The sequence below is a fragment of the Rousettus aegyptiacus genome, unplaced genomic scaffold, assembly GCF_014176215.1.
Source record: "Rousettus aegyptiacus isolate mRouAeg1 unplaced genomic scaffold, mRouAeg1.p scaffold_m13_p_3, whole genome shotgun sequence".
Lineage (NCBI taxonomy): Eukaryota > Metazoa > Chordata > Mammalia > Chiroptera > Pteropodidae > Rousettus > Rousettus aegyptiacus.
The window spans coordinates 72,059,298-72,074,333 of record NW_023416306.1 but is presented as its reverse complement, the minus strand read 5'-3'; the positions used below and the strand labels follow the sequence as shown (position 1 = coordinate 72,074,333).

The 15,036-nt window shown below is 51.7% G+C and overlaps 1 protein-coding gene across 8 annotated transcripts in view; it reads left to right on the top strand.

Annotated features, from left to right (window-relative positions):
- The window catches only part of AOPEP (aminopeptidase O (putative)), a 311,009-nt gene extending 300,290 nt beyond the window's left edge, over positions 1-10,719 (top strand). For 5 of the 8 annotated variants that reach the window (XM_016159455.2, XM_036239158.1, XM_036239157.1 and 2 more), the window contains 3 exons: positions 4,002-4,088; positions 5,900-6,043; positions 9,489-10,719. In XM_016159455.2, the coding sequence (XP_016014941.2) occupies positions 4,002-4,088; positions 5,900-6,040 (228 nt within the window). In that variant the 3' untranslated portion in view covers positions 6,041-6,043; positions 9,489-10,719. The other 3 variants (XM_036239159.1, XM_036239160.1, XR_004956306.1) reach the window with 3 other exon arrangements.
- Positions 10,720-15,036: the final 4,317 nt, after the last annotated feature.

Sequence of the window (15,036 nt, the reverse complement as noted above, 5' to 3'; positions counted from 1 at the left end):
TGGGGGCACGTGTCCCGGCCCTGGCTGGCAGGGGGTGGGGCCGGGTCCAGCTGCTGTTTGTCCCGAAGACTCCATGAAGAAAAGCTCGGCGCGTGCTCGGGAGGCGAGCAGGCTCCGCCCCGCGCCACAGCTCTGCTCTTCCCACGCCTGCAGAGCCCTGCTTCTGATTTTCTCCAGCGCTTTTACTCTTTTCCTGCCCTCCTGCCTCTGCCCCTCGTCTCTCCCTGCCTCCTTGCCCTTTCTCGTCCTTGCCCCTTATTTCTCGTCTGCCCAACCTGACCGTGTTTCTGGTGTTCAGCTAACATGTTTGCTGGCTCCAGGCGTCCAGTGATTTCTAGAGTGTAGAGTGACTTTGTGAATTTGAGCCATTGAAAAGTCATTAAATCTTTTCATCTCCATTGAGACACAGTTGAAATATAATAAAATGTGAACATTTAAAGTGTGACTGATGAATCGCGGGCTCTGTGTGCACACATGAGGCGATGGAACTGAACGGACAGAACCAAGAAGCCGCAGGCGGAGTGGAGGCTTGTCGTGGACGTGTGCGGTGTTTGGTTTGGTTTCTTTTAATCTCACTGGAAGTAAAAAGACAAGGTGACCACTACCCCCATTAATTAACCTGTTGGAGAATAAAAAAGAGCAAAATCTGCAGAACAAGCAGCTCTCTTTGAAGAGATCTGCTTCTGAATTTTTTGGCTCGTGCTCCCCGGCACTGAGAACTCCACTCTCCTCCACTGCCAGTGGAGAAAGGAGCTTGATACAAGGATGTGACAGATTGTTAAGGATTTTTTTAAGGGGCTGTTCCCTTAGTGCCCACTGTGGAAATACTGCTGGGGAAAATTGAGGCAAACGTCACTTTGCCGCTGCTTTTCAGAAGACCCCGTTCCGTATGATGGCAGGTGGTTAAGCAGATTTCAAAGGCGATAAAAACAAGTTAGAGGATAAAATAGGGTTTTTCTTTGTTTCTCAGAGGAATACTAAGGGAAGTAAAAACGCCGCGCTGGAGCAAGAAATATCTGTTGGGCCCTCAGCCTCACACAGCATCTCTGATGTCTTTTAAACATCCTGTCATTAAAATATTGAAATGCGTTGAGCTCTTTTGCAGTGAAAAGGCTTGTTGTTTTTTCTGCTCTTCGTGAAGTGGGGAGAAGGAGGTTGGTCTGTACTTCCTGGATGCCATGTCAGCCTTCAGGGGTCAGAAGACTAGATCTCTTATTAATTGTGACAATAAACTATTTTTAACAGTAAGAGAAATGGAAATGCTGACTTCATATTGATTGTGAAAGAGCGTCTTTCACTAGGCTGTCCTGGGCCGCCTTCTTCCAGTCACGGTGGGACCACCCTGCCCACCCCTCTGGGGCCTTATCCTACTAGGAAATAGGCTTTAATTTATGCTTTGTTATTTCTGTATGCGTGAATAAGATGAAGGAGAGCACAGGAAGGAAAAACGACCAGCTAAATCCTTCATTCTCAAACTCAAATCTGAAAAATAAACTTGCCCCCAAGTTTTAGAGTGGCAAACGGCAGTCATTGTCAGAGGCATGGTGTGCCCAAGTCACGTAAATCTAAGTCGTTCGAACATTCCCAAGCTGACAGTTTTCCCATATGTGACCACACTAAAAGTTGGTGCCAAGACTGTGTTCGCAGTGTGCAGCTGTGACGAGGAGTGAGGCTCTCCTCCCAGGGCCCAGAGCAGGGGACTGAGCAGCATCCCTGGTGTCCTGACTGTCTCTCCTGTGTGGTGGCCCTCGGGGCTCGCAAACAAGAGGCACCCCTGGGGTAAGGTCGGGAGCTGGTGGTGTTTGAGGCATTTAGATGACCGTGACTTGGGAGAAACCAAAAGGGGTAGGGAGAGGCACCTCAGGGAGCTATTTGGGTTTCTCCACCACGTGGCCTTTTGGCACTAGGACCACAGGGCGCGAGTGAGGGTCCAGTTTTTCTGATGTCTTCCTCGGATTGGTGTGGTATGAGGAACTGGCTTCTCTGAGCTCTTCACTTGTTCTTTCTGCTCATAATATTTCAGGGGCCACCCTTTCCCTTTTATGATCTGCTGTTAATGTCTATTGATTGTATAGGAAAGAACAATTTATTAAAGATGGAAAGACTTTCGAGATCTGAACAGTCTGAGTGGCTTTTGTTGTTGTGATGGTCTGAGGCTATTAGCTCATTTCCATGTGCCTCTGAAATTCCTTCAGGGATGTAAAAATTGGTTGGGTACTCTGTTCTTACAAGTGCAGAGGCCCTGGCTGCCCACAAGCAAAGGGCAGGGCCACCAGAGTCCCCAAATTAACACCCTGTCTGGGAGCACTCTAGCCTTGGGGAAGGATTCTTTCCAAAAGATTTGTTCCTTTCCTTCATTCCTAATTGTTGTCATATAAATCCATTTAGAGCAGATTAAAGGAGAGACCTGGCCTGGTCACTGGGTAGTGATATAATTTATAGGGGCCCCAACCAAAATGATGAAATTGCTTATATTTTACTGTTGCCACAAATGGATTCCTTTAAAGGGTCTCCCTCTTTCAAAGGCAGTAAAAACAAAGAGTGATGGAAAGAGGCTATTTCAGACACACATAATCACTTCCATGTATGGCTAGTGTTGAACTGACAGTGGAATATGAAATGGAGACTGCTAAAATGGGTGTAACTGAGAGGGCTTCCATGCAAGGAACAAATGGCCTGAAACTGGGTTCTGAAAACCAAATTCAGGTAGAATTTCCGCATAAAGAGTGTGTCTCAAGTGTCGAGAGATGCTGGGGACTCTGCGTCTGTCACCAGAGGCAGCCAGTTCCATTTTGTCTGTCGGGGTATTTGTGTGTATGTGTGGGGTGGCTGTTCCTGGCAAAAAACTGCTGGTTATCCTTCAGTAAAGTGTATCTTTACTAAACAGCATCCAGAGTTAGCTTGCCTGTTTTTAGTATGTTGTACAAACCTGCAGCAGGAGCTACTTGCATCAAGGCGGTCTTCCTTTCCGCTCTGGCAGACACCCCAAAATTCCTCAGAAGGCACACTTTGCGTCTTCTCAGGAATGTGGAAAGCGGTGTTTTCCCGCTTTACTGTGTTTATTGTTAAAATGGACGGCATTGAACCATACTGGTTATTTCAGGAAATTAAGTAGTTGTGGTCGGAAAATTGACAGCAAACTGCCTCAGGGCACAGCACCAACTGCCTTAGGATGTGCATTTAATTTCCCAGTTACATTTTGTGTTTACCTTTATCTTTCGAATTTGGGTTTAAAAACATCAGAACAGCTATCTGAAATATGCTCTTTTCTCCCCTAAAGTTGACTAACCATCCTCCTGTTATAAAGGAACTTTGTAAAAGAAATCTAAAATGAAATTTAAAAATTAAAAGTATCAACATTGTTAATATACTTTAAAGAATACAGTAGTCCCCCCTTATCTGTGGTTTCAGTTACTCACTGTCAACTGTAGTCTGAAAACATTAAATGGAAAATTCCAGAAATAAACAATTCTTAAGTTTTATGTTGCGTGCTGTCATGAGTAGCATGATGAAATCTCGCTCCATCCCACTCGTTCCCGCCCAGGACATGACTCAGTCCTTTGTCCGGTGTTTCCATGTTGTGTGTACTCCCCTCCCTTTAGTCACTAAGTAGCCGCCTCAATACCTCACAGTGCTTGTGTCCAGGTCCCCCTAATTTTACTTAATGATGGCCCAGAAGTGCACAAGAGTAGTGATACTGAGAATTTGAATATACCAAAGAGAAGCCATAAAGTACTTACTTTAAGTGCAAAGGCGAACGTTCTTGACCTCTAATGAGGAAAGGAAAAATAAACCGAGGTTGCTAAGGTCTGTGGCAAGAAGGAACCTTCTGTAAAATTGTGAAGGAGAAAGTTTTGCTTGGGGGGAATTGGAATGTATCCCCTGAGGACGAGGGGACCACTGTAACTTTTTCTAACACAGAGGCCACTCGATCATTAAACTCATTGGGCTAAGAAGACCTACGAGTTTGTTGCTTACTGGATTTTCTCTCGTTTCTTAAGGTTCGCCATCGGTGGTGTGAACTCATTGTTAAGCACAAATACACAAAAGCGTACAAAAATGTGGAGAGATTCCTTCAGGAGGATCAGGTAAGTCTCACTTTTCAGCCGACAGGGCTCTCTAAATCCTGTCCCCTGACTGTCCCGTCTGCCTAACGCAGGGGCCAAGTAGTAGACATCTTTTATAACAAATATTTAAACATTTTCCGGAGATTTTCCGGAAGTGGATAGGAGCTTACCTACCCCACTCTTGAGCTGATTTTCCCTCTCTCGGTGCCCCTTTAGCACTGAACCAGGCCCCTTCGAGGTGCCCTTGGTTTGACCTTGCTGTGGCCCATAGCTGTTACCGAGCAAAGCTCGCCGACAGCACAGCACCGCCATGTCTGTGCCTTCACCTGGCCCCAATCTAAAAAGTATCTGTGAGGAATTGACTGGGAGAGCCCTGGTTGGCCTGAACAGTCTAGTCTGTGACTGTGCCCGCCCCTGCTGGCCAGGCCCCTGTGGCGAGTGTCTTTCCTGTGAGAACTTTCCTCGGCGTTCAGCAGGGGAAAGCAGTCATCTTCCAGGGGGCCCGCGGGAAGCATGCGCATGCGCGGCCGTCCAGGGATGACCTCCTTGCCATCTCTGCACCCACCCACGCCTGTCCCAGCGTGGCCGTCGATGGCAGTGCATGCGCCATGGGTTCTGTCTGCTGCTGGAAGTCGGCCTGCAGCCCGTCCCCGCAGGCGGGACCACTGTGTGCCGAGAGCGAGCTCGCTGCCGAGCACTGTGGGCTGACAGAATGGAGCCGTGTTTCATTGGGGCGGAGAGTGGGGCGAGGGCAAACAAAAGGACTTTTGAAAGGGCTCGAATATGGGGGGCTGCCAGCAAGTAAGGGCCTGGTATTCCCACAGAGGAAAATACATGACTTTGTACCGTCTGTACCAGAAGAAATGTCACATTTGCACAGGAGAGCAGGAGGTGTTTGGAAACATGGGAGGGCGTAAAAGGACAAAATGCAAGAGGAGCTCAAGGTTTACTTGGAAAACCAAAATTAACTGCAATATACTTAGAACCATGGTCTTTGCCAAATAAGGGTGACCAGATCTCAGCCTTTTCAGGAAAGAATTTTTGAACTGCAACTAGACCAAGTTTTTGTCTTGCACTATCAGTGAGATCCTTCTTTTAATTTGCTCCACCAGAATGTAACCCATGGCATAATTAAGCTTGGAGCGAGAGAAGGCAGAACCAAAGGGGTCTTTTGGTCTTCCAGAACATTTTTCCTACAGTTTTAACAACAGCCAGTTGTACAGATGTGAGTCTTTGCAGCATTGTGTTTGAAACAGAAGGGCCAGTGTTCGCCGTGGGGGTGGGGTGGCTGAGGGAACTCACTCGGTCAGGCTGGGCCGGAGCAGCAGGCAGCTCTGCCGGGTGGCGCAGTGATCCTCCGCACCCGTGGCTGCCGCGGGGCGTAGCGGTCTTCATTTCCCAGCCACGCCCAGGGACACACTTGGCTGGGAGAAGAGCGGTGTCTTTGTGACACGTGCACAGCCCCTCAGTGCCTGCTTCAGCGGCACAGGCGTCTGTGGTGGCGGTGATCGGGCCCGCTCTGTCTCTGTCCAGAGCGATCCTGACATGTCGTCACCGGAGAAGTGTTCCCTGTGCCGTCGCTTTGTCGCCAGTTAAATCGCTAGGGTTCTGTTCACGGAGCTGGTAAGAACTTGGAGTTTCGGTGAAAACAAGAAAGAGATGGTGATTGAAAGCGTCAGATTCCTAAAGTACAGCTGTTCAGCTGTCTTTTCTCTTCTAGAATCTTTGTAATTTCCAGACCAGCAAGTTTGTGTGAAACCAGCACAGACTGTGCACGTGTGGACACATGCTTTCTTCTTTCTCACACCCTCTGCCCACCCTCCGCCCCGCAGGCCATGGGCATATATCTCTACGGGGAGCTGATGGTGAGCGAGGATGCCAGGCAGCAGCAGCTTGCCCGAAGCTGCTTTGAGCTGACCAAGGAGCAGATGGATAGATGCTCAGCTCAGGTGGTGGCCGAGATGTTATTTTAAGAGGTAATTCCCTCCCTTTCCTTTCTCCATTGTTTGCTTCTACCAGAGAGTTCTCATAGGAGCCAAATAAATCAGTAACCAAATGGTGAGCCGAGAGCACCCACAGCATCAGTCCTCCGCTCCACCTCGGGTGACCTGGTGGCCTTGGAGAGCAGGGTGCCTGCCGGCGGCGTGAGGCTGAGTTCCTCGGCGCTCGTCTGGTGAGCGGCCACCAGAAAGCAGAGGCGGCCCACCCCAGGCGGGATGGCTCTCCTCGTGGGCATTGTTTTGGCCGTTTTTACTTGTAGGAACAAAAAGTCAGGGGAGGAGAACGTCTCGAGTCGGGTTAGAAGGTGGCCTGGGAAGCCCCGTGGGAGTGCTGACATGGGGGCGCATTACCAGGTTACGCCAAACCCTGCGCTGCACGCAGACATTTTGTCCCCCTGGGCTTCACGAGAACTTGGGGTTCTTCAGGGTGTCCCCGCCTGCCTGAGGGGGGCCGGCAGGAGGTCCTCCCGCCACAGTGCCACCCGCGTCTCCGCACCACGTGTCTCGGGCTGGCTTGCCGTTTACCTTGCGCTGGAGCGGAAGCTCGCCTCGGCATGCCTGGCGATGGAGGTCCTAAATCCCTTACGTTGCTGCTTCTGTTAATGGCGCTTGGAATCGACCTGCTAGATTTGCATCCTAGCAGTTAGGTTTTAAATGTAGGTTTCTGAGTTTTAAAAGTAATTTAGCAATGGTGTATAAAGTTTTAAAGAAGAACTGTGGGATTATAAGTGTATTTTTTTGCTCTAACAATGATCATTTCTGTGTCTTCTTAGCTTTTCTTCAAAGTTTTACGTGCTATAATAGGGTATGTCTAATTTTGTAATTTTTTTTTTAAGCTTAGTATCAAATCTCAAGCTATTTTTCATGTTCTGTAGCTTCTGTATGAATGAATACAGTTCTATTGGATATTTAACGTTTTGTGTTGGCCTTCTTAACCTATTGTTGGACATTAGTTTGCTTCTGATATTTTACCGTAGAAAATCCATTTTCGTCTAGTATGTTTAAGTATCTTATTTACGTGAAAGAACTTTGGTACTGAGAAGAGAGAAAAAGTTTTTTAAAGCATGATCCTGTTCTTCCAGAAGAGCCGAGGAACCACACGTGCCAGGAAGAGGAAGTAGTGGCACAGGTGGCACTCAGTGGCAGCGACCGCCCCTCTCGTAGCGAGGTAGCTGCGGGCAGACACTCCGCAGACCGCCCCCACCTCCCAGGCCAGCCCCAGGTCCTCATCACAGACGGGCCAGTTTGAAAAACAGCGGTTGCATAGCTGCCTTGTTGCCAGCCTCACACAGTAATCAGTATAAATCATATGTCTCTTTAGATGTTTAACTTCATGGAGAGTTTGTGTTTCTCGAAGTCTGTGAAACGACGCTGAGCAGACCAGGCAGCTCCGCCCGTGTGTTCCAAGTTGTGGGAACCACAGCGGGCACACGGCTCTCATGACGCGCGAGTTTTTCACCCCAGGCAGAGGACTGGTCCTGGCGACGAGTCCGTGTTTTCTCTCCTCCCCTCTGAAATCTTCCTGTCCCTTCCAAGTGAACTGGGGGGGTCACGTGCATGCCCCCAACCCCCACTCCCACTTTCTCAATGAAGATCAGTGACTTACACTTCCAGCAGTTGGGGATCCTTCCCAGCCTGAGAGCCACTTCCCCCCCCCCACACACACACACACACATGCGCGCGCACCCCTTGGACCACTTAGAATCTGTGCCCTAAGGGTTGAAGGCAAGGACAGCCGTCTCTTCACTAATTTTGCCACAGAGTCTAGTCGGTGCATTTTTCATGTCACGTCCCAGAACTGCACCAGCATTTGCATGGTTATCTCTGAGTCCTTTATTTGAAAAGTTATACGTCTAGGACTTAAAATAAATGAACAACAAGAGAGTAAAACCCACTCGGTAGCACAGCAGGTGTGGAGCTGGTGTCATCGCCTCGTGTCCGAGGACCCCGGCGCGTGCGGGTGGGCTGTGAGCGTGCAGGCACGGTGGCTCCAGAGTGCTCTGGCTGCTTGGGTTCCTGGCATGCTGATTTGTGACTTAAGATTAAAATCACATTGCCAGGGATTACCACGCAACCACGACCTTGGCTGCTCCTCCAGAAGCCATAGTCACTTTCTCTCTGCAGTTTGGAGAACAGGCACATCGCGTAGCTCTTGTCTGGAAGCAGAAGAAGCCAGCAACCGTGGAAGATGCTCACCGGCCCTTTCATTAAGCCCAGCCGACGACCTCTCTGACGAGGTGCAGAGCTTAGCTGATTGGTGAACAGTGACTGGTTTCCGCTTTGTTCACAGTGGCTAAGTTCTGCACCTGAAGAGAAGGTGAGATGGGGACAGTTAAGTTGGAGCCGCTGGGGCAGAGGCCACTGCTGAGTGGTCAGCTCAGGGGCCGAGCACGATTCTGGAGGAGGAGAGACCTGCTCGGCCCGAGGATGCACTTTCTCCTGTCGCGAATGCAAGGAACATACCAAAAGTCTACGGAACCATAAATCTACTAACTAGATTTCTCTCTGTAAGGTCAAATGTGTTGAAAGCTGCAAAAAAATTAATCTTATAGAAAACTAAAACCAAACGCATCACAAAAGTCGAGTAAAACTATGTCAGTGGTCGGTTGCATGTGAGCTGGGCCGGGCGCTTTCACAGACAGGAGAGCCTTGTGTACTTCCCCGAGCACCATGACTCTCTCTTATATTTGCAGCCCAGGTTTCTGTGTCTCCTGCAGCCCCCAGCGGACAACGCCGAGCAGCTCCCAGCTGAGGCACTGCTTCTCCGGGCTGTCGATTGGACCCGCCCTCCGGTGCCTACTGAGCTGATATCAGTTCTCATTTTACACACTGGCTCAGTTCAGCAGGAACAGGAGTCGAGCCCTCGAGCAAAAAGCCTTCCTGTTTTTAAGTGCCCAGAGGCTCAGGAGCTGGGACTCTACTCACCGGAAGACAGGCCGCAGCGCCGGCCCCCAGACCCCAGCGGCAGCCACGGCGTCCATCTGTATGTGGTCCTGTGTTGTGGATGTTGGTAGAATCGTAAGGCTCCTCAGGAAGGAGGTTGCACCCCCGAAGGCAGGATGCGCATAGCGCTGCACAGGCGTGACGCGGGCAGTGCCCGCATCTGTCACGGTGTCGCTGAGACTGTCTGAAAGCAGCTGGAGTGAATGCAGGTCTGAAACAGGCTCTCTCTTTCGTGTCTGTCTTGTGAATGAGGCCTAAGTTACAGCGCTGGCTTTCACAGCCATGTGTGAGCAAGGCGAATGGCTGCGGTTCAGCTGTAAACCCCGTTTTCAGGGCTGTGAGATGTGGCCTGGGTCTCACCCTGTCTTCCACTCATAGTCCTCTCTCCAGAGCGGAGGGCAGAGCCCCACAAGTACTCGTTTACAGGAATTCCTCTGTTGTGACCAGGCAATAAATTTTATTGCTGTTTCCTTTGCAGGAAAGATCACAGCGAGATTCTTTCTCATAATCTCCTCGTTGCCCTGATGGGACCAGGATTGCGTTGACCCAGGACATCAAAGAAGGGATTACAGGGCTGCTAAAGCCATCAGTCGACCAGGTCCGCGTCTTGGTGCTTCTCTTCCCAGAGCTGCTCTCACCGGAGCACGTGTGAAAGGCACGTCCTCGTAAACGGTCCCCACAGGGCCATTGGCCCTTTGTCCCCACCCTGAACATGCCGCCTCGACACGCTGAGCCAGAATTCATTCAGTCTCTTCTGAGAGTTAAAGGCAGTTCTTTCACACAGATAGCTAAAGGTATCTGAGACATCAAAAAACCCTGCTGAACTTTTTGCATCAGTCCCATCAGCAGAAGGCTACATTGGATATTTCTGTAATTCCAGAAAGTCACAGTTTCTATATACCGGCACCAGTGAACACCATTTGATGTTCTCCTCAGGGTCGTTTCAGAAAGTTCATTCAGAATTATTTTGATTGATCTGTCCATCATATAGATTTTCCCCAACATTTTAGTACCTTTTGGTAAAAGTATAAGATCAGATCTAAGGTGTATTAATAATAAAATGTACTGGGTTAGTATTTGTGTAAACTCGTTTGCTTCTGAATTTAATAGTGTTTTAAGTGGTTTAAAAGGCAGCCTTGATATCCCGGAAGGCCGACGGGCAGTGTGAGGGGCGCCCCTGCTCCGCATGGAGGTGTAGGCAGCCAGCGCCAGGGGGACAGGGGAGCTGTCTGTGCCGATGTCGCTTTCCCCACAAATGCTGGAAGTTAGAAAAAAAAAAAAAAAAAAAAAAGAAGGAAAACCGAAACTGAGCTTCCCAGTGCCTGTCCAAAGGGCAGGGTGGTTTAAAATGCCGTGGGAAACCACAGCGGTTGGCGCAGTCACAATGGCGTAGGGTGGGCCGCACGACAATGCACTTGAACCCGAGCCGGCTCCACCTGGTTCTGGGGCCGTGTTCACCGGACTCTGCATCTGGCCCGCTCAGAGTGACCTGTGGCCTTAGCACATTCGGTCACGCGAAGCTTCTGGTCCTCAGAATTATTGAGCACCGGCCGCCGTTCTAGAAGGGTTTGCGCTGTGCTGTGACATGCTCTGCATATGATCGATCATGTACTATGCTCACCGAGTTGGTAAAACAATCAAAAATTTTAAATTTGAATAAATGTAAGAATGCTACTTTCTGTGAAGAATAAACGATGCCTTCTCCTCTCTGGTTGGCGTATGTTTGACCTTCTGTGAGGTAGAGCGGGGCCCGGGGCCAAGGACGCCGCCGGCGCCGCCGCCAGGGATGTGGGCACCAGCAGGCCCGGGAGTTTGGTTTGGCCTTGTTTTTCCAGAAAGTCGAAGCCACACCGTTGCCTTTAGAAATCACTGAGGCAAAGCCCAACTGCCACATTTGTGAGTTTTTGCACAAAGATGGCCGGTCGTCTCCTGCGGCCTCTGGTTTGAGCACTGGTCGTGGTCAGTGGTCAATCATGGGAGAGCCATCAGGACCCACAGCCCGAGTCTGAGCTGGTCCCGTGGGTGGTGGGCCTGCGCTGTCAGCAGACACAGCACCTCGTGTCAGGGGTTGTCCCCATAGCGGAGGCGAGGGAGGCAGAGTGAGCCAGCCTCCGAGGAGCACCTGTCTGCACGCCGGCCGCGCCCAGTCCCTCACAGCATCTGAGTTCCCACAGACCGATTGGGTTTTCCTTGCTCGCCCCTCCACTGTCTGCTGAGTGGGCCGGAGAGGAACCTGTGGCCAGGGCTGCCAGTCAGTGAGGAAACAGATACGTAAGATGAGAACTCTGTATTTCTAAGTAATTCATCTGGTTTTGTTGTTGTTGTTGTTGTTTTAAATAAAAAAATAAAATAACAGCTCCATGTTGGTTATTGGTGGACCGACCACCCTGGGCTTGTGATGGGGTCCGAGTCATAAACTGGCTGCGCCCCACTTGGGTGCTTTCTCAGCACAGCCGTAGCACCTTCCAAGAGCTGTCTTGGTCCTGGCAGGAGTGTTTGCCGAGAACGTGGGAGCCCCGGGGACGCAGGACGGGCTGCGCACAGCCAGGTTGTGCTGTGCCCGTGTGGGAGGGAGATTGCCCTTCCCAGGCTCCCACTGGGGATCAGGCCTGGGCAGGTTCAGCTCCATGCACGGGGTCGTGTACTGATTGACAGGTAGGATATAAATGTGGGTCCACATGTCTCGGGGTTTTCCTCCCCACCGCTGTACCTCTCAGTGTGTGGGCCGTTCATTCAGTAATGAACTCAGGGCACCTCATCTTGTCGCCCAGCCAAGGTTTGAGAGGCCCTTCCTCACTCCTGATCGTTCGCTCTAAGGATGGTCCCGGGTAAGGATCGGGGCCGGGTGGCCCTTGCTTTGGCGGGCATGGAAACTTGAACTTTAGTCAGCTACACAGGTCACCATGGAAAGACCACAAAGACCTGTCCTCCTGGGAGTTGGGCACACTTCCTTGGCACAATTTCTGATATCCGCTCCCTATGCTCAGCCCAGGGAGTACACTGATGAGAACGAGCCTGTTTCCCTGCAAGTTGTTTGCACTGAGCGGAGGGACAAAGACAGAGGGCCCCACAAGCCACCGGTCCCCTGGCCTAGTGAAAGCAAAGAAACTCCAGCCCCTTCTTCCTGTCACTTCAGCCGCTTGAAGCAGTGTGTGAATCTGACCCTGAAACGCTGTCAGCGACAGCGTGGCCCCATCGCTCCACAGGGGCTGCTGCGGGCCCCCCGCCCACAGGTGGAATCTGCGGTGGGTGACGGGCTCGCTCCTTGTGAGGCACCCTAGACCCACTGAGCTGCTCTGGGGACAGGTGGTGGCCACCAGGCCAGACACTCGGGCACAGAATCAGCAGTGTTTTTGCTCAGTGGGTTCTCAGGCTTATTAAAGGGGCGAGGAGAGGCAGTCATGTTCTCTGAGCAAGTTAATTGGTTAATTGCCAAGCAGCTGTCCCAGGGGAACAAAGGGCTGCGGAAGTGCAAGTTCTCTGACCCTCAGAGCCCAGGCCTTGGCCCTTCTCGGAGCAGGTTGGCCGGGACAAAGCAAACAGGCCGGGTCATCCTGTGGTCGGATCTCGGTGGGCCGGCCTCTGACGTCCACTGGGTGCCCTACATGGGGGAAGTGGCCATGACCCCCTGGCCAGCTGCAGGCAGCCCCGCCCCCTCTGCACCTGGTTAGCCCGGGGGGCTGGGCTTTAAAAGGAGGGGCATCATGGGTACCCCAGGAACTATCACCACTGTTGGGCTCCCAGCACTAGGCATGAGGCTTTGGGCAGCAGCCCCGGTAGGTAGGAGAGGCCGGGAGCTCTGGCCTGACCAAGGCAGGAAATGGAGGTGGGAGGAGACAGGAAAGAAAGGCAAGAGAAGATGGTTCACTTCTCCCTCTTGGTCTCTATTTTAGGATTAAAGGGTTTTAAAGCATTTATTTTTACTGGAATTTCAAAGATAAACATTGAAATAATAGTCTTCACCTCGAGCAAGGTACAGAGATGTCACATTAGCAGGCAGAACCCAGGGCGCCAAGTGTAGAAAGGAGAAATGTGAGCCGCTTCCGGGACATTTAGGCTTTCTCCCCTGATCCCCTGGACACTCGGCAAAGCTTCCAAGGCCTGGGGTGGGGGCGGGGGAACTGTGTATGCCGTCTGCTTGGACAGTGTTCACCCCACTGCAGTCAGTGTCACCAAAGACAGCTGTAAGCACAGGTTGGCTAGAAAGCAAAGCTTAGTGACTTACGATCAAGGGTCAGTTTTTTTCAGTTTTCCATTCTAGGCAGCCACCTCCTCAGCCTGCACACGGAGCTGTCTGGGTGGGGGAATGAGGAATGTGAGAAGGAATCTGCCTAGCACTTGAGCGAGGCGGACCCGCCCTGGCAAGACAGTCTGTGCCAGCATCTCTCCTGCCAAACAGAATTCTGGGTGTCCCAGACCTGTGGCCTCCACTGGCTGGCCTCCCGGAGGTGACAAGGCCCGCCACACCCCATTCCAGAGAAATCAAGGAGGGAATGCTGCCCCTTGCACTTTGCCAGCAGGTGACAAGTACAGCGGGGTGAGAGAGTCTTGACGCACCCCCTCCCAGGGCACGTTGGGCTGCATCACAAAGAGGGTGCGCAGCCCTCTGTGCAGCGCCTGGCCACAGCAAGGACCCCGTATGCAGGTGCCCAGGTGGTGTCAGACCCAAGCCTGGACGTCCAGAGCCGTCTTAGCCTGAAGCCCCAAGGACCTGGTGGTTTGAAGGGCAGCCTGCACCTCCCAGGACAGTGCCTGGAGGCCAACCAAGCTCAGTGGAGACAGCAATGAACTCTTAACCCCCAGGCCGCTGGGTGACAGTAATCTTGCCTCCCCTCCCCCCATCCCACCCCTGCTGGATCCTGGGGGTTTATGAAGTGGAAGGGCACGGAGAGGCCTTTTGGGGCTATTCAAAGGTGAGGTTTTATAGAATTTTTCCCACCCTATTGTGCTATCTGGGAGATCTGTTAATAAGGCATTTCTGTTCCAGCCCAATGGCTAGTGGGTGTGAAAAAAGAGGGAGGAGGCCATCATAAAACTAAGAAAGTTCCTGGGACTGGCACCGGCCTCAGAGCCTGCCGCCTGGGTGGTGGGATGGATGTCTGGACATCTGGCATCAGAGCAGAGGCAAACCTGGCTCTCGGGAGTCCCAGCCAAAGAAGCCACTCTTGGGGGCTGGGGCTGGGGCTGGGGCTGGGGCTGGGGCTGGGAAACCAGAAAAATCTGTGCGTGCTTGCGTGCTTGCGTGTGTGCGTGCGTGTGTGTGTGTGTGCGCGCACGCGCATGTGCACCAAGGCTGAATGCAGAAATGCAGATAAAGGCCTCTGACCACACATTTCCATCTTCTCCAGACAGCTCACATAAAACAATTCTGGTTCTTGCCAAGTGTCGTTTGAGAAAAAAAACAAGTTCAGGGGTTTGGCTTCTGAGCCCCAAAGACTGGGATAGGAAACAGGAAAACTGTTCCAAAGGCCCGTCCTGAGCCCCTCCCACAGGCTCACCCAGCCAGTGCGGCTGCTCAGCACGTCACCCAACCAGTGTGTCACGGCTGAGGGTCCGCATGGGGGCTCCCTCTGCAAGATGCACGCCTGGGGGAGCCTCATAGCTAGCTGTCCACACAGCCCCTCTGTGGCTCCGTCAGGGAGAGTCTTCCCTCACGCTCCTCCTGTCTATAATTTTCCTCAGCTCAGGCCTTTGGGGATTGTTCCGCTGCTGAAAGCCCAGCCCAGGAGGCGTACTTGCTGTGGGGTAAGCAGGGAGGTACTGCAATTGCCCAGAGTCCCAAAGTTCTCTGCTTAGTTGTCCTCCCTTGTTGCACAAGGTCTGACAGAACAGGCTTGGGAAGCAGAAGTGTGTGTCCCGAGGCTAGAGAGGACACTCCTGGCAAGATTTGAAAGGCAGCCCTCGGGTTAGGACCCCAGGGCTCTTGACCGCATGCCTCGGGTTTCCACATTCTGATTGCGAGATTTAAGTCTCCCAACACTTTAACAGAAGTTCAGGAGCGAGGCTCAGGACAAATGTGACTTATG